The sequence below is a fragment of the Patiria miniata genome, unplaced genomic scaffold (assembly GCF_015706575.1).
Source record: "Patiria miniata isolate m_02_andy unplaced genomic scaffold, ASM1570657v1 HiC_scaffold_20, whole genome shotgun sequence".
Classification (NCBI taxonomy): Eukaryota; Metazoa; Echinodermata; class Asteroidea; order Valvatida; family Asterinidae; genus Patiria; species Patiria miniata.
In genome coordinates, this window is record NW_024037059.1 from 18,725,752 (window position 1) to 18,749,981 (window position 24,230).

General features: G+C 40.6%; 2 protein-coding genes and 1 long non-coding RNA gene across 3 annotated transcripts; 2 read left to right on the plus strand and 1 right to left on the minus strand.

Moving 5' to 3' along the window:
• The first annotated feature begins 61 nt into the window (after window positions 1–61).
• Window positions 62–4,734, plus strand: LOC119727730. The gene is made up of 3 exons (XR_005271002.1): window positions 62–238; window positions 2,345–2,485; window positions 2,939–4,734. It is a non-coding gene; the product is annotated as an uncharacterized LOC119727730 (long non-coding RNA).
• Window positions 3,490–14,587, minus strand: LOC119727729 (coiled-coil domain-containing protein 169-like). Its single transcript, XM_038199762.1, has 7 exons — window positions 14,384–14,587; window positions 13,087–13,169; window positions 11,588–11,742; window positions 8,371–8,469; window positions 8,036–8,089; window positions 7,547–7,641; window positions 3,490–5,805 (listed from the first exon to the last, which is right to left on the minus strand). Exons 1-7 carry the CDS (start codon window positions 14,491–14,493, stop codon window positions 5,715–5,717), a joined length of 687 nt encoding a protein of 228 aa, XP_038055690.1. The 5' UTR covers window positions 14,494–14,587; the 3' UTR covers window positions 3,490–5,714.
• A 5,538-nt stretch (window positions 14,588–20,125) lies between these two features.
• Window positions 20,126–23,355, plus strand: LOC119729374 (thyrotropin-releasing hormone receptor-like). Its single transcript, XM_038201995.1, has one exon. The coding sequence runs from the start codon at window positions 20,983–20,985 to the stop codon at window positions 22,246–22,248; it is 1,266 nt and encodes a 421-aa protein (XP_038057923.1). The 5' UTR covers window positions 20,126–20,982; the 3' UTR covers window positions 22,249–23,355.
• Window positions 23,356–24,230: the final 875 nt, after the last annotated feature.

Genomic DNA, 24,230 nt, shown 5'->3' on the forward strand with positions numbered 1-24,230 from the left:
GTCTTATACCTGAACGTGTACAAATTATTTCTAACCTACATTGAATGTGCAATATTCTGTACGGCGGTAGGGTAGATGACTATTTCACTACTGAGAAATGTTCGTACGTGCTGCAAAATGTCTTCGGCGCAGAAAAATCTCACTTCATATCTGAATAAATATACGGTTATATGTGGATGTATTGGGCTGGCTACATCACTCATTCACAATGGTCTTATGAGAAGACCTGCATGGTCGGGTAAGGGGCGCGTTTTTGTATTATTACAAAAAATATTTATGCTTTGAGTGGCGTGTGTCATGTGTGTCCAGTTTCCGGACAGTTAACTTGGTATCCTCGTCCCCTCGATCCTCCTAATCCTATTTTTGCGCAGATAAGGCTTTGCAAGCTTTTTTTCAAATAGCTTAAAAATAGCAAAGCAACCACTCTTTTACTCAACAAAACTTATATTGTTGGCTTACGATAATCCACCATACCGATTAACTAAGCGAAATCACTTTAAGTTTAATTGTGGCGGCAAGCGGGGAATTCCAAAGCGTGCAGTTTAGAAATAAATCCTGCCTAATTTTACGTAGGGGATGCTTCATGAAAAATCTGTGCTGTCCGAGCCATGTCACTCAATATAATATTTGTTTTTTAAATGAGCTAGACTCCTTGGTTTTAGGAAAAAATATTTCCTTGAGCTTTTCAAACATGTCAAACCTTTTCTTTCTTTTTCCTTATTTTTTTTTCAATGCCAATACAATTTTCATAATATCAAGATTAATTTCAATATAACGGTTGAAACCTCAATAGATAATTGTTAATTTATACAAAGGCCTATATTTACATATTTATATAACTACATTTTATACATACATATTTAATATGTAGCCCACTTTTATATTGTTATTTTGATCATCACAATCAACAAAGACAACTGTCAAGATGTCAAGTTTTAATAGTTATGACAAAAAAATTCCAAAATAATATAAGAACGCGTCTTTTTGGTTGCACCGTAAATGTTACACCCCTGTAGAAAAAAACTGCAAAGTATTATCTATGCATATATTAACGATGTCACGCCCCAACTATCGCATCGGTCCCAACTATAGTTGGGACTGTCCCAACTATAGTGCGGCAGTTGGGTCGGCCCAACTATAGTTAGGACTGGAGTTGCGCCGGATGCTTCATGCTTGATAGATCTTGTTGGATTAAATGTTCCGCGGCGCTGGCACCGTGTATTCGTCGTGCATGCATGCCGCAAGGCTGGCCGGTCACGTGGTACTGCCTAGTTGGATGAGTTGTGCACCGCTGGGTTTTATTATCCAGCAACATTTTGCAAAATTCAAAGATTGCCATGGCCGGCCAACTATAGATGGGCCCCACCCATAGCTAATGTCAAAGGTCCGAAGTCGGACATGTAAGCAGAGCTGTAGAGAATGTTTTATAGTCGTACATCAATGTATAGTTGGGACTGCCAAATAAAAATATTGCGGTGGCCCAACTACAGATGGTCCCCACCCATAGATCATTTCATTGGTCCCCAGTAAAGTCAGATGTGTATTAGAGTTGTAGGGAATGTTTTATAATCGTACAAGTTGAACAATGTACACTATAGTTGGGACCGCAAAATAAAAAGATCGGAGTGGCCCAACTATAGATGGGCCAGCCCAACAATGGAACTTACAGTTGGGACCGTCCCAACTATAGTTGGGACAGGCCCAACTATAGTTGGGCCAGCCCAACTGTGGAACTACAGTTGGGACAGGCCCAACTATAGTTGGGACCGATGCGATAGTTGGGGCGTGACAACTATAATGCTGACGACAGTGGGAGACCAAGAAAGGTCACCGTAGATTATGACATGTACCCTATCGGAAAAACTTTGTTCCCCGATCCACAGTTTGTTTGGGAATGAGAAAATCTGAGATAAAAATGCCAAAACTTCCGTGTGACAAAAAACGCAAGATACAGTGCCTTCTAATGCCTTTTCGCACGCAATGAGTGCTTGCTAGATGATACCTCTTTCATGTTAAATTCTAGCTTTTTGTTATTTTATTAGCATGATTATAAATAATTCTCATCATTACAGTTTTTCTTTCATTGATTTGACCGTAGGTTATTGATAAACCAGCTGTGCCAACCACTTGCCTGCTTTTGTCTGTTGACTGAATTTGACTAGCCACAGTGCTTGCTTGAAACTGACTAGCCTGTATAAAAGGCATGGCAGGGGAAGAGGATTGATTTTTTGACTGTCTGTGACTACTCAGACAGCAGGAGGGGTTACATACATGTACAATATCAATCATTCTAATAATAACTTGAATTATTCTGTGTTTTGCATTTTTGTTTGTGTGTTTACAGGGGTACACCGTCACTTCTTGTACAGCCTGTCTGGGGCCTCCGTGGGTTCGTTTCTGGGAGTTATGGAAAAGGAACGATTTGGCAGGAGGGATTTTTACATTGAGGACTACATTGCAAGACATCCAGAAGACTTTCAGAAACGTGCGTTATTAAATCATCAGGTTCACATTGGCTTTATGGTACAATACGTTTAAGCTGCTGCTTGCTGAAGTGTGCCCAAAGTGCAATATTGTAACACTTTGTGTTTTCAGAAAATTAAATTATCAAACATATTAACAGACTTTTTTATTTTTATACAACAAATATAAATATTTACCTTGTTTTTACCTCAGTAAAGTAAGTGCACAGGTATGTACCATATTTTCTGCACTTGTTACCATTCTTTTTAATATTTATTTGTACATATTCTGTTTTCCTTGCATACATGCCATAGACATTAATTTTAAACCGAAGCTATTCAAGTACATTTTGCAAAATTGTGCTCATCTGCAAATGTAAATGGTACGTCTGTATAGAAAGACATCTTTTGTACTTTAATTTTATTAAAGCAAAAACATCTTCAAGTAACCAATTGTTCTCTACTTTCTTATGCAGCCCCTCCTAAGAAGATGGCTGAACGCTTTGAACCCCATGTGCCCTGCCCAGGAAACTGAGTGAATGACGGATGCCAATCAGTTGGAGTATCTGCATTTGCTTCAGCTTTGATGTACATTAAAATCAGAGATTTATACTACTTTTGAGCTGTGGTGTTTAGATTTTATTTGGAAGGTGCATGTTAAACCAAATAACGCAAGATTGAGAATTCTCTGATTTGTTTGCAAAGGGTTCCCTTCTAAGCACTGTCGATATCAGAATTGTCAATAATCGATATATCGGATATCCAATATCGAGAATATTCGATATATCGATTATCTCATGTAAAAAATAAAGACCATAAAGACGACACTTTGTTTTTGTTTTTTTAATCAATCTTAAGCCCCAATTTTCCACGGCTTTCTCAGGAGCATATTGCACAAACTTTTTAAAACAAATCTCAGCACTGAGAGATTGTCCAGAACGGGTGGTTTCTTTTGAGGTTTTACATTGGGGAGACCACGAACTCCAGCAAACGCAGAGCACAACGCGACGCCGTTTGGCATTTCGCCTTTTTTTTTTTAGTCACAAGCACCAGTTGTCGCCAAGCTTTATTTCATTATACTGCAAATGTTAAACACAAAGTAACAGCACTAACGGGAGATTTATTTTGACGATAATCTGACGCATTATTGATATTTTCGATATCATTCCTCAATATTGAGAATTGTGATATTTCAATACAATTTTAAAATTGGTACCAGCAATAATATCAATATATCAACGGTGCTTAGTCCCCTCTCAATTTGCTCCTCGTATCCCTCGTCTTGATTACACAGTTTGATATCTATTTATATTGCAAATGTGTGTTTTGGCTGCAGAGTCAGAACAGATGTAGCCATGCGGCCAAATTTTGTAGTTGAATTATGCAATTACGTTTCACCTGTTGTTTGTTCGGGGACAGTGTTTTAACAGATTCGGTCAGTTGTTTTAACAAACATGGCCCAACCATATTTGGTAGGAAGTCAAAGAAATTTGATGCCTCTTATCCAAGCCCGAGAAATCTTGACATTTCTCCGACTGAACTCTCGAAAAACATTTACCGTCTCCAGAGAAAACCTTCTTGCTATTAAGACCGCAAAAACGTGACATCTGCGTCACACTTTAGAGTGCTTGTTTTTCAGATAGCGGGATAACAGGATCCACAATTAGTCCAAAGGGCGAGACGGTTTAATCAAATTATAGTATAGTTTCCTGTAAAGGCGATACTGAACTGTCTTCTTCTAATTGGTTATAGCGATGCGCGGTTGCATTGTTTTAGCAATTTATACGCGCATCGTTTTGTGGGCAGTCGGCAGATGCATAGGAACACTGTACTTATAGCAACAGTTTTAACCATTTGGACTTTTGATAAAGGATATTTTCACAAGACTTTTTTTGCACGAATTGGAGGATTTATTGTTCCTACCATTTGTACACATACATGAACAACAAAGGATTTTGAAAATTGAAAAAAAAAGTTGTAAGGTTTACAAGAAAGAATGCTTAAACAAAAGCCTTTTTTCTGTAGCCTTGTGAACACGTTTATTCATATATGGTTAATTAAAGGTCTCAAATTAAAAACAAACAATTTTAGATTTTATCCATTTCAGTCTGTTGTAATTAGTGCAGAGATGTTTGGCCCCCCAAAAAAGATGTTTCTAGACATTGTTCAGTCATTACACATTCACGTAACACTTAGAAAAGGAAAAGACTAACTTTGTTCGCAGTTTGATACTTAAAAATAATTGGTCAATTATGACAGACTTGTTTGGTTTGTGAAAGTATGATATTTTAAGTTCAAGTTTGTAAATAAACAAAACGATAAAATAGAAAAGCTCTGAGTCGTTGTGAAATATTTGGAAATGTTTTGCTATACAGAAGAGTACTATTTACTTGAAGCTGTATATACATTATATTGCACTGCAGAAAATGGTCTTCTGACCACTGTTAAAACTCTTCAAAATAATTTACAAAAATGTACACATATTGTACAACAGCCACATTTATATTTACAACTATTGTGATAGAAATCATTGGGTTTTTGTCGCTACTGAAAGTTAATCCTTCAAAAAAGACTACATTAGTAACCTGCGTATTTGTGAATAAATTCTGTTAAGAGCTTTTAAAATATAGATTTAAAGAATTGTAATAGATATGCCACAGGCACTCTTTTACAGTACCCATGTTCATTATGATTGCTAGAGACGGCAATATAACACTGTCTTTAAAGTTATAGCCTTTTAGCACTGAATATGATACTTCCTTCATACACATTAAGGCACTTGGTCAACCCTGACGAAATTACTGCTGTGGACTTTTGGAAAAAATATTGCAACCTGACACCACTTCAGCAGTTTTGTACAAAGTCTATGGAGAGTCAAGAACATTCTCCAAGTATTTTCAAACAAAATTTTAAATGTTTCTTAGTCCCAGATTCATGTCTTATCATTTTTGCAATGACTGACTTTCATTGAGATGATATATATGAAGAAAAAAGTGGCAGGTTGCAACTTTTTTTCTTGGAGTTGTGTCTCAGATTCTGTCTCGAGAAATAGAAGTAGAAAATTTGTGACAATTAACCTTTTTCCCCCCAACCAAACACATAACACCCTTTTACCACCCTGTTACCCCACAGTTCACAGACACTGTTATGACGTCACTTCCCTAGCACACATTAAGGTACTTGGTCAACCCTGACGACATTACTGCTGTCGAGTTGCGTCTCAGATTCCGTCACCCGATCGCTCGGTCTGCCTCAGGCGTCAAGCTTGGGTAGTTTCTTGATGGCCGCGGTCTTCTTGATGGGACCGTGCTTGGGGTCTAAAATCCTCTGATCGTCCGGAACGCTACACAAACAAAAGAGTACAATTTCCACTTAAAACCTCAATATCCATTTAAAACTTTAATACCCAGTTGAAGACATCAACATCCAAGTAAAACTTTAATTAATACATGGTTGAAACCTCAACATCCAGTTACAAACCTTAACATCCAAGTAAAACCTCAATACATGTACATGGTTAAAACCTCAATATCCAGTTAAAACCTCAGTATCCAGCTAAACATCAACACCCAAGTAAAACCTTAATACATGTACATGGCTGAAACCCCAATATCCAGCTAAAACCTCAACATGCAGTTAAAACCCTCAATATATGCAATTAAAACCTCAATACCCAGTTAAAACCTCTATATCCAGCTAAAACAATATCCAAGTAAAACCTCAATTCGTGTACATGGTTAAATCCCCAATATTCAGCTAAAACCCCAACATACAGTTAAAACCCTCATTAATAAAACCTTAACATCCAGCTGAAACCTCAATATCTAGTTAAACATCAACATCCAGTTAAAACCTCAACATACAGTTAAAAAATATCAATATGCAGTTTAAAGCTATAGTCCATCATTTGCAGCCATCCGAAAAGTAACTGGCGTAATTATTGTTGAAAAACAAACTTGGTTGAAAGATAGTAAGGGAACTAAACTCCCTGTGAAATTATTCCTTCTGGGAAGCTGTCATTTTGAAGTAATCAACGAAAGAAGGCATTTCCAACGGTGATTCTTAAGAAGCACCATAGGAAAATTTAAATTAGTAGTTCGTTTTGTTATTCAGCGCAGCGCGCACAAGTATTGGAACGACGCACACGCGCGCGCGGTTGTTATAATTCGTCGGATCAGTACGCTACGTCGCGTATAGCTGCAATTCAAAACAATTCAAAACATGATTCAGTAACTTTGATTTGAAATTGAGATCTTAGAATGCTGTTTTTCTCGGAATGTACAGCTGAAGCTTAGCTGAAACTTCATCAGGTTAGTTGCTCAGTATCCTTCATTAGATTTTGAACTCTTTTGTTGCTTCAAACGAACAAAATGCACAAATTACAAATGATGGACTGTAGCTTCAATATCCGGTTAAAATCTCAATGTCTAGTTATAGTAGTTACTGCCTTCACTGATTAAATATGCTCATTAGTTTGATAGGACTGAATTTTCTTGAGTACACAAATGTAAATTGCACGTGATCGCGTATGCAGTCCATGTGCCTGCCATGCATGCCAACGCGGTGTAACTTTATGCATTATGAGAAGAACGTTTTTCCAGCTTTCATGAATCATAAATGTGGATATTATAAAAACATCTTTGCTCATCGTCACTGTGAAATGTAAATTTCAATGCAGATGAATTCATGAATACTTTCAATGGAAATTGATCCTGAATGAAGCCCCAATAGAATTTGGCTGGGGTCAATGTCTCCAAGACGCAGCATAAAGTTCACTTTACCAAGGGGAAATCTGAACTACATTTCCATATAAATTTCAGTATGAATGCCATTCTTTCACAAGATGTCATAATTTGACATCTTTTTCCCAAACTGATGTCATCCTACCTCTCAAGGCCCTCACTGATTTGCCTTTTTGGCCCCTACCTGACCATGTTGTGTTCTTTTACTAAAGTAATTCCTTAATTCCACAGGCAAATCTGAAGGTTCTTAACCATCATCTTCTTTGCGGACGTCCTGACCTTGAAAGTCAACATGTCATCTTAGAATTGTCTTAACAATCTTATCCCAAATATTTCACTTACTTCTCCTCCACTCCTCGCCCTTTCTGATTGGCTCGTTTCTTCTGCTGATTGCCGGCATTGGTTGTAAATTTCAGCTCCTCCAGTTTCAGCTTTGCCTATAAAAAAAAGTTAAAGTGTTAATACATTTTAACAATATTGATGAATTCTTTTATTTTAGGGAGGGGGAATGGTTGTTTGCGAGGTTAAAACCAACCCCCAAACCATACCTTCATTTTTAAGGAAATTTGTCAAATGCAGTTGTTAGGATGTAGTTGTTAATTTTTTTTTTTTAACACAAATGTATTAAAGTGTGGGGAACAAAAATGAAGATTTCCAACATCATAAAATGTTTTTTTTTTAACTGGAAATCACATGCTTCAAGAGCGTTCAATTTTTCATTGAACAATGAATTCCAAATGTCAATGAGTTGACAGGTCTGCAGGAATTGGTGTAAACCTGTCTCTATGGTGTAATCAACAGATTTTTCATTTCATTGAAAATGATAATTACCTGTAAGAGTTCCGTGTGTAGATTTCTCCTTTCGTCATTAGCCTTGTGGAAAGCCTGCGTGCAAAGCACAATATTACTATCACTCCGTGCACCACAAAGAAAAAATGCAATTTTGGTTTTACAAAATTGAACAAATTTAGATAATTATTTTCTCAACAAAGACAAAATAGACTTGAAATATTAAGGTCGAAAAACTGAATTTGTAGTTTGGAATCTATTGTCTTCAGTTCTACTTCATTCATATCTCTTGAGCATTAACATCCATTGTAAGTCACAATTTCAAGGATTTTTTTAATTTTCTTAATTTTGTAATTTTTTTTATTTTAAGAACTGACCTTTGATTCCTGGTCCAGCCTCCACTCATAATCCCTCAGCTGGCTCTCAAGGCTCTGCTTCTCCCGCTCAATTTGCTTCAATAATTTCCTCAAGCTGCCCTGTACCAAACAACCAGTCAAGAAAGAAAGGGACAAAAACAAAATAAAACACTTGACATTTCCATCATGACTTGTCGCATCGTCCCCACAAATGTCATGACTTGTCGCATCATCCTCACAAATGTCAAAAGTTCTCTCCCCCCCCCCCCCCCCCCCCACACCTTCTTGCAAATGGACTTTGGTACTCGAAATGGAAAATGTCAAAAGCCGTACAAAAAAACCCCACTTTTTTTTATATCTGGATATTTATCATACCACTGCAATTATTTGTATTTCAAATGAACCAACATCAAGCAATATTGAATTGTATAAACTGTGTCATGAAAAAAAAAAATCAGAGACTGTTTCATGATGCTTTAAAAGGCCAACGTCTGGTACGATCCAACCCTTTTCCCATAAACAGTCCATTTACCCAATTGGTTCTGGATCGCAGTGCCTCAACACTGACACACGTACAATTTTATGCATCTATAGTTCATATCATCTATAGTTCACATCATATAGTTCATATCATGCGGAGGCTGTCAATTCAGCTACGCTATCTATAACAAATCTGTCAAGCTGGTGTAACCATGAGATATGGCAGAAGTTGAGAACGAACTCTTTTTCACAGCGAATGCTCTGACAAGTTATACTGATTTAAAATGCACTTAAATAAACCTAAAAAAACTGTCATGCACAATTATTAGTACTGATGACATGCAACACCCTTCTCAAAAAAATGTAGCAAACAGTTGAGAAATAATTGATATGGTGAATAATTAATGGATTAACTCCTAAAATGATTAACTCGTAAAATATGCATTAGGATTAAATTGACAACCGTGTGATCCTTTGATCTTGTCAATCCTTGTCTAAAAAAACAACTGCCAGACACAAGTCACTTTCCATCGCAACGAAAAAAACAAAAAATTTTGCAATCACTGTGATCAATGCACTGTTTTTCTAAACTGTTGCCCCTCGTTTGATTTCCGTTGCAAAATATTACTCCGGGCGAACGACTCCTTTTTTTTTTTCTCCCAGAACAGACATTTGGGGAAACCGGTCACAATCAACACTTGATACGGCTACTTGTGTAAATGGACTGCTGGGTTGCTAAGGCAACAGTCGATCCTTGTCGGCGCAAATAAAACGGCCTGGTTTCCCCCCGGTGATGCCCGACATTCAGTGCTTTTCGCCGTAATGGATTTTTTTTTCCCCCTTTTATCTGGGGGGAACCGATCAATACAAAAAAAAGCCCCATTTGAGCTAATGGAGTTATCTGTTGCATATCAGATATTTATGTAGTGAAATGCACAAGGGCAAGGGTGGTCATTCCAGGATGGCAATTTACAGTCAGTTTCTGTAGGGATGCAATCTGATACTTTCTGATAAACCTATCCATTGGAAAATTGCCATTTAAAATACGCCTTTTTTAATACAAATGTCTTATATTACAATTTAATTATTTATTTGAGTTCACCAGTTGATACTTGGTTCTTTTTTATTATCCATATATAGGTTAAAACTGTTATTTCATTTATATAAATGAGCTCCTTTCGAATCTGTTTCACAGAAATATACAATAGGCACATTTGGTGTTGAAGGAAAACATGCACACTTTATGTTTAAAATCTTATAGGTAGAGTTTATCATTTGCAGCTATCCAAAGAGTAACTGACAAAATTATTCTTTCTGGCATGCTGCCATTTAGACGAAAACAGTAAAAGAAGGCCATTTCCAAAGATGCGTCTAAAGACGCATTTTTGGAAATTTCCATTAGTAGTTTTTAATTCAGCGAAGCCATGAATGAGTGCACGTGTTGACACGCAAGCGTTGACACGACGCACACGCGCACGCCATATCAAATCCTTTGTGGTCAAAAGGACCCCGTGTAAACCGGCCAAAGGGCACAGCCAGATGACCTTGGACATAGAGATAACAGCTCCCGGGCTCTGTGTATATACACTAGCGCTGCCTAGCGCGTGTACAATAAACAGACCCTATACGCACTGAGCCATGAGCAACGGCAAATTTTATTGGAGTTTAGATGAACAATTCTTTTGTTAATGAATACACGCGAGCCTAATCCTCAACCAATCACAATAAGGGTTATATTGTTGGAAAGCTGACGAGACGAAGAAAAATGACTCGAGAGATTTTGTGTCTACACACAAAACGGGGAGATTTTTGACTAAAAATGCAGTGTTTAACATCATTTCACAAGTGAAAATCAGTGTTTTATTCAGCTTTTCTTTCATTATCTGAAAGAGTATATTATTAGGGTCATACTGTAGTAAGATCTAAGGTATACTCTGTCGAATAATGAAGTTGTGGCGACAGATGTGAAAAAGGGCCGGTTTTTAATGATTTTTTTCGCCGTGTTCCCTCAAAGAGGTTGCACATAAAAACCGGCCCGGTGGGTTAGTTCCCCAAAGGAATCAATATATGTATAATTTGTCGGTTCAGTGCGTGACATTGCGCAGCTGAAATCCTCTGATTAAGAACGTGTCCCGGACGCTGATTTCGGGAGCAATTCAAAACATGATTTGGCAACTTTTGAATTGAAATCCAGATCCTTGAATATTGTTCTCTCGGAATGTACAGCATTCATTGAGCTAAAAGTTCATCAGGTTAGTTGTTAAACACCCTTCTTTAGATTTTGAGCACTTTTGTTGTTTCAAACAAACAAAAATGCACAAATCACAAATGATATAATCTACCTTTAATGGTTTTAAATGTTCTAAAATCATTACTTCTTTTGAACAATAAGAATTTGACCGTCTCCATTTAGCTGTTGAAAAAATAAAGGCCAATCGTCCAATTTGGGAGGGGGGGGAGTTTTTGCATGCAAACCACAAAAATGACAAGAGTGTCTGCCAATTAACTATTTTTTTTCTTTTGCAAGTAAGTCATACTTTTTTATGCCAACAAAGCTAACTTATTCTAACACATAGTTCATTAATCAAACCACCACTCTATTGTCCCCCCCCCAAAAAACAAAATTGATTCCTCATCACCCATGAGGAATGGCACAATTATCAGTCAACCAATGCACTTATCAATCCACTGGTAAATTAATCAATCGTCAACCAATTATCAATCAATCAATAATAAGCAATATGTCTATGCTGCCTACCTCCGAGAGTTCGTCATAAGATCGCAGGTCACTCTCGAAGCCATCCTTGGCGCTATCCCGTGATTGGTCTAGCCGGTCCTGCAGGTACTGTATCTGCTTGCTCAGAAGCTGGTTCAATTCCTCCTGAGTCTCGCATCGTGTCTTCCATTCATTGTCTGGACACAATATGAAAGAAAAAAAACAGTGCTTTACTTTAAGTGTAGATGGATTTCTTAAAATCTTAAAACCATACGGAAAAAAACATAAGAAATCAATATTGAATTTTCATTCCATTTATTTTTTTGGTCTTTTTCCTGTCCATACACACAATGTTTTATGAATGTTTCATACAGATTTCTGTACCCATGATTACATTTTTTGTCAATAAGAACTAAGACTAAGTCATGTGTATAAATTTAAGGCAGTGTATATTTGGCCAAGCCAGTTTCCTTTGGTACACATTATTTTTACGCAATCGGTCCAGCCAATTATAAATGTTATTTAAACGCAATTGTAGTTAAGTGTCTTGCCCAAGGGCACAAACCCTGCCAGGAACATGGTGTTTGTGCCCTTGGGCAAGACACCTAACTACAATTGCTTCTCTCCACCCAGGATGGGTACCTGTGAGGGTCGAGGCTCAATTGAGCGCTGATATCGGCTGCCGCGTGGTCCCACGGCCTGATGAACGGGGTAACAATTGAAAAGCGCTTTGAGATTGTTGATACGATGGAAAGTGCTATATGAGCACAATTATTTTTAATTATTATTATTTTAATGGAGGCTTTCTTTGACTGGCTGATATATAATTATATCATATTGGATGCACTGGTTTTCGTTCAGTTTGCCAGAGGAATCGAAGATGACCTCCGGTGAATTAGCATTTACTGAAAGAAAACCAGCGTCTGCCAAATAGCCACTGCCTAAATTTAAAGGGAATACACATCATTTGCTTTTGCTGTAATTTTCAGAAATGGATCGAATTGGGGGGTTGGAAATATAAAGCAAATATAGTTACACTGACTTTTTTGAGGTTTTGGGTTCGAAAATGCTATAAAAACCAAGAAAAACGATCATTTTCCTGTAGTCTGGTTCCCTGACTCCATATAAGAAGAAACAGAGCAGTTTACATACATTGGGGAATTGTAAGGTCAGGGAACCAGTCTAGCTGGCTCGTACCCATTCATAGGTTTGTAATCGATTGCAAACAAGTGCGATGGTCAATTGGGGCCAGTATTTGAAGAAAAAAAAGCCAGTTGTTTCCAACGCTGATCGGCCGATCAGCGTTGGAAATTGATACAAAAATACCACTTTTCTTGAAAATGACAGTATACCAGGTGCCATGATTTTACAGGATGCTTTACACTGTCATTCACTAACAGTCCAGCAAGGTATTTCAAAATGATTTGGTAGTTTTATTTTTTGATGTTTGCCTTTAATGTGAAAAGGAAAAGCTGAAAAAAAGGCTTGGGCTAATTTAGAAACCTGTCCCAATCACACAATGTAAGCCTTTGCATGCATACCTTCCTCACTTGCCAGTTCATATCTCCTTTCCATTTCGGTCACAGTGCTTTTCAAATCTCCCACTGAGTTTTCAAGCATTCCACTAATATAAAGGAAAACAATTATAGCATTAAAATTATATATCATTACAAATATTAGGCCGACATCCCTTTTAAAAAAATCCTCCAGAGCCAAGAGCCAGAAAAAAAGACAATAGGCCTATAATTATTCTGCAATACTAGTATTCGATATAAAACAATAAAGGAAGAAAAACTTGTACTCTTGGAAAAACAAAAACTAAACAAAAAAGCCATGCACGGTCACGTCTCAAACTCAGTTCACTGGCCTGCTCGGGTTGAGGAGGTAATTAATTATAATGGATTAATCTTGATCTTGATTGATATAGCTGATCAGCTCCTACAGGAATATCACTCAGCTTGCTATTGACGAGTGCTGAGGGATCTAAGGGTATCACTAAATTGATTGGTGTCTCCTATGCCAGTAATGTGCTGAGGGAGGTCGTTCTAGTCCTTGCTGGTCTGATAGAAGAATGAGTGTTGGAGTCCTTTGATATTGGTGAAGGGGATCTGAAGGTAGTTGGGTTTTGAGCGTCTCGTTGTTATTTCTGGTTGCCTAATGGTTATTTCAGGTGGAACTTTAACGTCGATCTGTCCACTGAAGATTTTGTGGAAGTTTGTGAGGCGCTGTACATATCTCCTATTTTCCAAGGTGGATATTCCAGTTTTTCAAGAAGAGCAGTAACAGATTTAAAACTGTCCCAGCTATATGTAAGCACCTTGCATCTTGTAAACCAAGCACCTTGTAAACCAGTATAAGGTACTCATTAACTTCATTTACCTGTCTTTAATAATACACATAATTTCCATATTTAAAATAATCTAGTTTGGAAAACCCAGCTCTTGATCATGTAGGCAGCAGGACTCAAATGGGTCAAAGGAATCATGAGACTTTGAGAGTTTATGGCATGGAAATTCGTCATTTGCAAATTTCCCATTTCTTCATGAGCCTAGGTGTTCCAAGCTAAAGTGAACAAGCAAAGAAAGTATGCAAAAAACAAAAATGTGGCAGTCAAAAATCGCCCAGAAAGTAAAAGAAATCCACCTCTTCCAACCACCAAATCATCCTCCCCCCGTCTCCCGTGCCCCGCCCATACCAAGCACGGTTTGACATGCGAAACGAATGTCTATCAATCCCAAATCATCGATGTCTAACGCCAGATTTTAACATCCCGAGGCAAATGGTTTTCTCTCAATAATAACCTGATTATTTCCCAACATTATATCCATAAGTTCTTACTAAATATCCTTCTCCTGTTCAATCTCTGCTCGCAGGCGATCTAGGTCGTATATTTCGTCGTCGAATGAAGTCGACGCCGACGAATCCCTTTCCTGCCAGTGGTTCGCCATCTTGAATCTGTGTGCGTACGTGCGTGCTCATTGTTTCGAACGTGTATTTTGTGCAAAAGAAGTAGTGCGTGAAGTTTGTGATTCGAACTACACGGTTATAATACCATTAAAGTGGCATCGTTGCGGTTGCTATGGTAATCTGCGCGATACCGCATCTTCTGTTCTGGCTATTCTGTTTCCAGACAAAAAGTCTACAGCCTGTCAGATGAGCTTTCCTAGCGTTAACGAAAATTTGACCTAATAATAAAAGACCTTTTTGATTAAAAAAAAAAAAAGGAACAGCAGATTGGTTTTCACTTCGATTTGCTGAGGATTATGCCCTGTGCATAGCGCATCTAGGGTATCCAATCCGCATTATCTGGAAAAATCTCGTATAAGATTCCATCGTTAATCGAAAGGAGGATGCAGGTGCAGTGATGACCTTTCCCCTTCCTAACTGCTTATCAAGAGAAGGGCAAAGTCTTGAGAAATTGTTTTTAACTGCTGCCCGATCCATTTTCCCACGGTGAAATTTGAGGAAACGAAATTGTGGATCCCCCCTGCCCACATGATTTAGCGACTACGGTGACATTCGGTCTTGGTCACTGAAATTCAAGGAAATGCCCCTCATAATCGATGACCACTCGCACGTGATACAATCTCAAGCCCGAAGGCTGAATAATTTACTTGAGTAAATAGTAATTTACTTTGGACCGGAGTTTGCTGGCCACTGGTCAGGCCGAGTGAGGTGAGTGGCCTTTAATTCGTGGGAGCAGGAACGCAGCTTAAAGTCGCCGGATGCAGCTTCGGCAGTGTCGCCGTGCCGCGCCGGACAATGCGTTTGCCGAGATTGTTCTCTCACCGCGGCGACGAGAAACAGAAAATTCTGTCCAAAACGTTGAGTTTACACTGGTTTTCTCAGAACCACACTGAGTGACAGTGTCTTTAGAGTTTTAGTGTCACACGATCACTACATGTCACTACAGACTTACTGCTGAGCTCACCATGCATGATCAGGGGCGGATCCAGGAATTTTCGCAGGGGGGGGGGTTTCATCGGCAAAAAAAATCTGAAATGTAGACAAGTTTTTTTCTCCGGACACTTGGCCTCAGTAAAATCAAAAAGGCGGGGGGCGGGGGGGGGGGCTCGTACCATACTTAAAATGGGGCGCTGTTCATATCCGACGATTATTAACACTATATCACAGAGTAATGTACATTAGACCCCCTTATAGCTTACCAAGCTGGCTCTGTGCGTATTTTGTCCAAGGCGGACATTATTACTAGCAAAAAAAAAAATAGGTGTCGGAGCAGGGGAGGGGGTCGCATTTTTTGTCATGAATTTCGGTAGACAAAAAATTGACAGAGCTGGGGGGTTTAACCCCCCCCGGATCCGCGCCTGATGGTGCAAACCTTCAAATGATACCAGTTTTCTTCAGTTTTCTTCAAAAATAGCCTCGAAGTCATTTTAACCCATGTCTTTAATTTGGCTGGCACGAACGGCCATACAAGAATACTATAATGCAAAACAATTTTGAAAGAGAGTTTGCCCTCAAAATTCTAAGGAGGTGTCATGAAAATCACTGCTGCGAAATTGAGAACTATGTTGTCAAACGTGTTTACATTTCTGGTTCATGCATGCATCGTCAAAATCCCTCCGCACCAGAGTTTCGATTCCCTGTTGCCTCATTTCCTAACCTTTTATCACAGAGATTTTTTTCTCAAATCGTTCCACTTTCAGCTTTGTGACGTGAAGAAGAACGATCGAAAGACCGCCCGACCGCGCTCACGGCCACACGGGCTCATCGAGTGCAAGGACCGGCTATAGGTAATGGAGTAGTCTTTGGAGGAGAACACTCCGTCGTGACATTTTGAGAAATCATGCCCCCAAACGAAGATCATACCCACCAACAAAAGAGGAGCATGGAGGACACTTGGGGAGGCAGAATTGTGCCACTCCGCATAGTGGGGGAAATTGTCAAGCAGTGCCCTACGGGGAGAATTTCATTCACTCGGGAGATGATATCGGTTGAGACGCGGCACATCTTTCTGCACGTGGCGACATACGTCTGTTTTCTGATTGACATTGTCTTCACGTATAATCCTCTGCTGGCCTGGAAACAAGGCAAGAACGTCAGTAGTTATTATCCTTCGGCGGTCATCTCATGTGACAGGGTGAACGGGGGTCAGTGATATTTCGGTGTTGATTCGCCTTGCACAATGAACACTCGAGATGTTGCGAAGATTTTAAAACATTCAGGCCAAGAAAAAAACAAACAACCATTATTAGGTATATGCGATGTGCCAGTGCACTCCGAGGCAATGAAAACAGAGTGTTCATGCATGCTCCCTCGTAACAACTCAGACTTTTCTGTTTATAAACTATCTTTTGATCGATAGTTAATCGGTCCTTTTATATCGCAGTCTTATATAGCGCACGTATCTACCAACAATTAGGTATATACTCAAGGCGCTGGAGATTATGTTTTTTATTAAAGAAAGGTAAATAAAGTTTATGAGAAATATGAGACCCATTATGTAGCATCTTATAACGGTTTACAAGATGCTGCGGCGCATATTGCAGCCACTGCCAGAAACACCGGGGCAAACCCCTTCTCTTAGCGATAAGTGTTATGGGTTCTTTAACGTGCATTATATACACAACACACAGGACCTACGGCTTTACGTCCCATCCGAAGGACGAAGCAATAATGGTAAAGTGCCTTGCTCAAGAGGACAAGCACCATGTTCCCACGGTCAGGATTCGAACCCATATACCACGGCACACGAGTCGAACACCGTAACCACTGGACCACAGCACCCCAGCACCCCCTTTAAATATCCTTTTGCAGTGCAAACTGCTCCATCATCAGCGCAAACTCTACCTTCATTGCTCATTTTCGGTTTGTCGGCTATCCTAATGAAATGGTTCAAAGGTGCATGATACCAGATACCTGCACGCAGTTGGAATATTTTGCAGTGACGGTCCATGAAAGTTTGAAACAAGTACATGTTATTGACAGGGGATCGTTAGCGAGTGCATGTATGTGCCTGCACTAAAGTCAATGATGTTCTCAATAACATGCATGAACTTAAAATGTTTTCCTCGCTTTTGCTTACAATTGTGTTTATCGAAATGACCTCGGGTCTTGAAGTCAAACGACAAACAAGGAAGACGGTTTGTTAAGTCATCCTCAAATCTGCGCAGATCCATGCCGGACCCACTCCAGCCTAAAAAAAAAAACCTGCTCGAGATCAAAATCTCCCAGCATGGTCTGCTCAGCGCTTGCTTCGTCCGCAGCGTCCTTCCCCAGCAAGTGGTATACGGTCTCAAGCCCTCTTTGCTCCCCGCAAGAGAGCCCTCGAATGCGCGCTCTTTTACGTCACTGCGTGCGTGTTGTCTAGGCGGTGAAGATCTTGGGATGTAACCTCCACGGGGGCTATGTACTTTGTCTTGCTTGATGAACCTTGGTCCCTTGCCGACAGGCTCTGTAGGCAAACATGCCGTTCAGAAAATGTAACCAAGGAGGGGCAACGCTCGGACTTGTCACATTAAAGGAAGGTTTAATATTGATTATCCCGCATCAGTATGGATAACGCGGATGTGCATGGCAAACTATGGGCCCTTGAGTTGAAACAGAGGATAAACTTGCAAGCTATGGGTTCTTTAATTGTGTCTTAATTTAATACGTAGGCCTAATATAGCTCAGCAACCTACATGTTAAACAAATATGTTTTGTTTTGCTCGTACATCTTTTTGAAGGAGCGCCAAGGCACTGCATTAAAATAATTTAAAGGTTAACTAATTGGACCCTTTTTCTTGATTATTTCCTTTGAATGGTATCTGAAGTATCCATAGGAACTGAAACAGTTTTGTTTTTGCCTTTTGAATAATGAAAATGATCAGGAATTAACCTAAGTAAATTATCGCCAAGTTTCATATGGAATGCACATTGTATGCATGGATCTGTGATCGATACAGGAATTATAAAAATTCATGGAAAGTGTCGATCGGATCGGACCCTCTGGGCGTGGTGCTTCGATCATTTTGAACCGAGGGCCAGCTCCGTTATAACGAATGCCATGCTGCTTTCTGCGACGCAAGCCGCGGAGTAACACTCAACACCGTCTGCCCGTTGTCGAGAGAATTACGCTAAAGCGCTATCATCAAATGTCCCAGCTGATATTCCCGGAGACTCTGCCGTTACATCTAATTGAGGAGGTAGTCCATCCCCTGCACTTAAGGATGCATCTGGTTGCTCGGGGACATCTATCCTCGAGCCCAGCGGGACACTCAACCCGTACCGTCCCCGCTCCCTGTGTTGATGAGGTCCCGGTGCATAGATACCAATTTCGTAAATCAAATTAATGTATTAAGGGTAGAAGAAATTCCACACACTTTAATTCCAGTCTTGCCGATTTGCTAACAGGCAGTGGTCATTTGATTATGGTACATGGTCGTGACGCATGTGCTGATATCGATCCTTCCACGAAACCGAGGTTTAATTTTCTCTATTGTCTCTGGCAGTCAAAAATGCATGCTGCATGAATTAGTTTAAATTAATATGAATTAATTTGTCCAAGAGAAATTTATCAGCGCTTTTAATTGAATACGTTCTTATTCATATTTTAGATGAAATATCTGCGCCAGTTACACTGAGTGGGGAGACGCAAAATTATAATGCAAAATGGGATTAGTGTAAAATTAATAATCAATTCCTGGCAAACTCTAATCGTCAACAGAGGGCAGCATTGCATTTAAAATCATCTGTAATTAATGTAAAACGACATTTACTACACTGTTATAATGTGCAAGTGCCAAACTTTTTTGCAGTGTATTTTTCGAAGGGGTGATTGTGTGCAACTTTAATAGAATTCTGCATGTGCAACTAATACAATTCTGTTTTTCGAATCCACCTTTGTTTCAATCCATGCAAATCCATCCAAAGCTATCTCGAGTTTAAAAGGAAAAATTGAATGCGCTAAAATCTACCATTAAATTTGGAGTCAACGCAATGACATTTCTCCGCCGTTAAAGAACCGGATCTGAGTCTATGCAAGAGTCAATAGTCACGTGATACACCCTCCCTCACGTGATGTAAAGTAGGGGTGTTTAGACACCTTGTAACTAACTCCACTTTTTCAATTAGAAAATGTCAGTTGAGCAAATAAAGATCTTGGTGTGGCGGTGTTTGGGTGTGCACTGGATTCGCAGCGGATTTACAAGGCCTCCCGGCTGAGACAATGTCACGGCTGTTTGCTGTTCTGGTTGAAACCAACGGTGCGATGGGTCGTTTACTTCGTGTTAGCGCTGCTCCACTTATTTGCAAAACAGACTTCCCTTTTCCGAGCGATTCTAGGACTTGTTTACGGAGAACGACCCGTCGAATTCACTTTTTGAGTGGGGTATTACGGTCGGCCTGTCAGACCCGCGGATACGGTTACCGATTCGATACACCGTTTTATACACTGACAGTTTGCGCACGCAAAATAATTAGATCGTTTTGAAACCCCTGGTTGACTTTACAACCGAGGTGGACGGCGAGGGGCCAATCCGGTGCATGGATTCAGTCAGGTGGTTGCACACCAACCAATCAGAGGACCCGTCGTGATGTGAGCGCGCACTGGGGCAAGCATATAAGGACCTGTGCCTGTGCGCCGTTGTCGATTGTCTTTTCATCGGGGCCTGATGTGAGTTCATATTGTGGGCGTTCACTTACTTCAAGTCACTATTTTAGCCTCGTCAGACTTTTGAGAGAGCTGACGATTTTTTTTAATGTGGCAGGACTACCTAGCAGATGTTTTGTCGTCACCACATTTATCTGAGGCAGGGGTGACATCTACAAGATGTACTTTTCCTGCTTTTGCTCCTGATGTATCTACGATGTTCTCGACCTTTTTTAGCCACGAGGTGCCGGTTTATGTGGATCGAAACGCCCCCAGCGCTCTTAGCACATCCGCATGATTTCCGGCAAGACAGGAGGCGTCTTGTTTTTGAAGTGGAACAGTAGGGAATGAATACTCAGGGGCTTTAGCATCAGATACGCAGTTTTAAGTTCTTATCAGTCTGCTGGGCGACAGACTGTCTTATTTTTCCTTCAATCGACCAAAAAGCCGTGCATAAAAACTAGACTTAGCTCTGCTCGTCAAAATGTGCACCGGAGAGACTGCAAATACGATACAGTCGTTACCTACATCGCATTGTGTTTGAGTTCGCCGTTTTCTTTGCCTCCCGATCGATTTTTTCCCCGCCAAGAATGACGCTAGTTCTGAGGGCGAGGAAATGTGATGCAAAAGCGGTGATCAGGTTGAAAATGATCAGATTTAGACCTGTACAATTATTGCGCTCACAATGCCCCGGACTTTATTTGGTTGCGTGTGCAATTAAAAGCAAGACTGGGAGCTGCCAAAAATAGGCCGAGACAGTAAGTAACATAGTAATTCGTGCCTGGCTTATGCGGTTGGCAGAACATTTTGTTTGCACAATTCGTCTTTAGCTCAAGGATCGAAGATGGATTTCTCGTTCCTGAACTGGACCGTGGCGAACGGCAGCGGCCATTTCATCCAGCACGGCCAACTCTTCGGGACATTTAACCTGTCGTGCGATACGCTCGTGTTTGTCGAGACGGAGGAAGAAGTGGAACAGTACATGTACAGCCCCATGGAGAAGATTGTCAATACTTACATCCTGCCGATCATCATGGCCATCGGTCTTCTGTCTAACATTGCCTTCTTGTTCGTAGTGGCTCGTGTACATCGGATGAGGACAGTGGTGAATGTGTACCTAGTCAGTCTCGCCTTTGCTGATATTCTGTTCTTGGGAGCCGCTATGGGACAGGAGATTGCCCACTTCGCCAGCTCGCCCATTGCTAAAGACCAGGGTAATATCAACTTCGGCTGCTTCATCGTCATCTATGTGGTCTCCTACATCGCCTTCTTCACCAGCGAGTTTCTGGTAACAGCGGTGGCCTTCGAGCGATTCTACGCCGTCTGTCGCCCAATGAAGGTTTTCGTGGGCAACGCTGACCCGTGGAACGCGTCCAAACTGGTCGTGCTGTCGTGGGTGGTGGCGGCCATATTGGCAGGCACCACCGTGCCGTCACAGTGCCGGACCGTCGTCTACTGCATGATGTGGCCGACCATGGAACTCGAAGCCACCCTACCAGCCACCATGACTGCCTATCTCTCCGTCTCAGAGGCAGTCTTCCGCTACGCCAGTTTCATCCAGACTTTTCCCTTCTTTGTCGCCATGGCGGTCAACAGTGTCCTCTTCGTGCGCGTCATGCGCGCCATGAACGACCGGCTTGGCGTCATCGGTCGGCAGGCGGCCGGCGTGCGGAAGAACCTGGAAGTCCGCAACCAAATCGCACGGATGCTGGTCATCAACGGCGTCATCTTCTTCCTCCTGATGGCGCCGTTCCAGACCCTCTCCCTCTACTGGTTCGTCCGGCGTCTAACAGGACACACACGCTACCAATCCAACAAGCAGTTCGAGGGTTTCCTCCTGTTCAGTCATCTGCTGACGTACTGCAACTCCGCCATAAACCCGATCATCTACAACGTGGCCAACTCGCGGTACCGGCGGGCTTTCTACGAGGCGTTCAGCGTGACCTGCGGATCGAGGTGCCGCTCCGACCCGTCCGCTCAGGGTGAGGCGGGCAAGAAAGATCGGCGTGCTATCTTCGCTACCTGTAGCTCCATGAAGACAACCAATGGGTCCATGCGAAGCGCCATGAAAAGCATCGATCGGTTGACAACTGAAGAGTCTCGAGCTTAAGACTCCCCGGCCAGTAATACTCCGTATATAGGTAACTACGAAGAGAACTGTTTGATCAAACTACAGTCATACCTTCCATCAACATTGGGACAAAACTCATAAAACAAAACTAAAGTCGTCGGAGTGCGCCAATTTGATTAGATATGTCGAGTAGATTTGTTAACAAAAACATGTGGCGTATTAAACAAAGGGTCTAATCTGCAGAGAGGTACTTGGGGCCGATTTTATGGAGAGGGGCACATGTGGGCACAGATTAAAACAGTAAAAAGCTCCTTTTCCCAAATTCTGAGAGGGAGGTTGAGTGACAGGCCTTGAGCGAGGGGAGGGGCCGCTGTGCACGCCCACTTGCCAATAGCTCACTTAATTATTACTGTAAAAATTTGATTTTCGGCAGAAACTTTGAGATGCATTTAAGGGTTTGATATTTCAGCCAGAACAGCATTGATGGAGTCGCTTCTCAGTTACATTAAGTAAATTAACTGCAATGTAAGTCACAGCTTTTGCTACAAAGCCGCTTATTCACAATGACGTCACCTTTGTTATTTGCCATTGTCTTTATATTGAGATTATCCCAACCAAATTTTGTAACTTATTGTTGAAACCGGTCTTGAAAAAGACCCTCAGACAGGAAGTTTGCTGGCCTTGGTTTAAAAGAGGAATTCTAACACGAGCATTGTGAATAATATTTCCCTTATGATAATGTTAACCACAACGTTAATAGAAACTGTGGTCTTCTTTTGTATTTGTCCATAAAAGCTAACTTTTTGCGCGGCAGACTTTGTGACGTGTTTAGATCGCTTTGACGTGCGTAGAATTACATATTTCGTATATTACAAGTTGTCGGTGCATAAAACAACATAACTCAGATTTTACTTTGTATTTAAACTTATTTAAATATTGAATAGTGGGACAGTTAATCGTTGGAAATGACAAAGCTCCGTTCGGATCTGTTATTTTGCACAATGCATCATTCCGAAGGAAAGCGCGCCTTCAAGAGAGATTTTGGGCAAAACTAGATGTGTCTTGCATGCCTTTAAAGATTTTCGTGCAATATCGGCTGTGAACATTTTGTGATAATAAAGTAGTCTGTCAAAGCATGTGTGTATAGCGGCCCCACTTATGTACATATAAAAGTTTGTTTATGCTTCCATGTTCCTACCCTGCTCATAACTTGTTTATCACCAAGGGCGGATCCGGGGGGGGGGGCCAAAGGGTGCCATGGCCCCCCCCCCCAAAAAAAAAACGAAACCAATTTTTTTTATGTGACATCGCAATAAAGGCAGCATATGAATACACCACCATCTTTTCCTCAAAAAAAAACATTGGTTAAAGTGGTCAGAAATTGCCTCAGATCGCACCACAGAGCATCTAGAATCCAAATTTTTTCGGGGCCCTTAAGCGGGCCCCGAACCCCACGCCGTAATTTTTTGGACCCACTTTTTTGGGGGACCAATTTTTTTTGGGCCCCCCCCCAAAAAAATTGTGTTCTGGATCCGCCCTTGTTTATCACTTATTACGGATACCAGATGTAGCAGATTTTCTTCTGGAAAATGGCTCTGTACGGTAACTGTTTTATAAAAACAAGATATGTGTAACATATTGGACCATTATCTGATATTTTCGTTAACTAATTGTTTTCCCCCGGACATATCTCTTTGTAATTCAAAAGGGATTTTGGTGCCAACTGTAGACATTTTGTTGAGTGAAGCCTGAAAAAGCCTCCCCCCCCCCCAAAAAAAGGGGAGAGATAGAGACAGAAAGAAAGATGGATATATAATCATGATAAGCCATGTGAAGAGAAAGGGTTTTACACATAAAACAACAAATCATGAACTGAAAGAATTTTTCATAATTATCACGTACATCTGTGTACACTGGGATGAACACTTTAGCAATTAACGGTCTGCATATCTAATGCGGATACGCAGGCAAAGGGGTGTTTCCTTTTAAATTGGAAATTGGATATGCACTTTCTCAGTTCA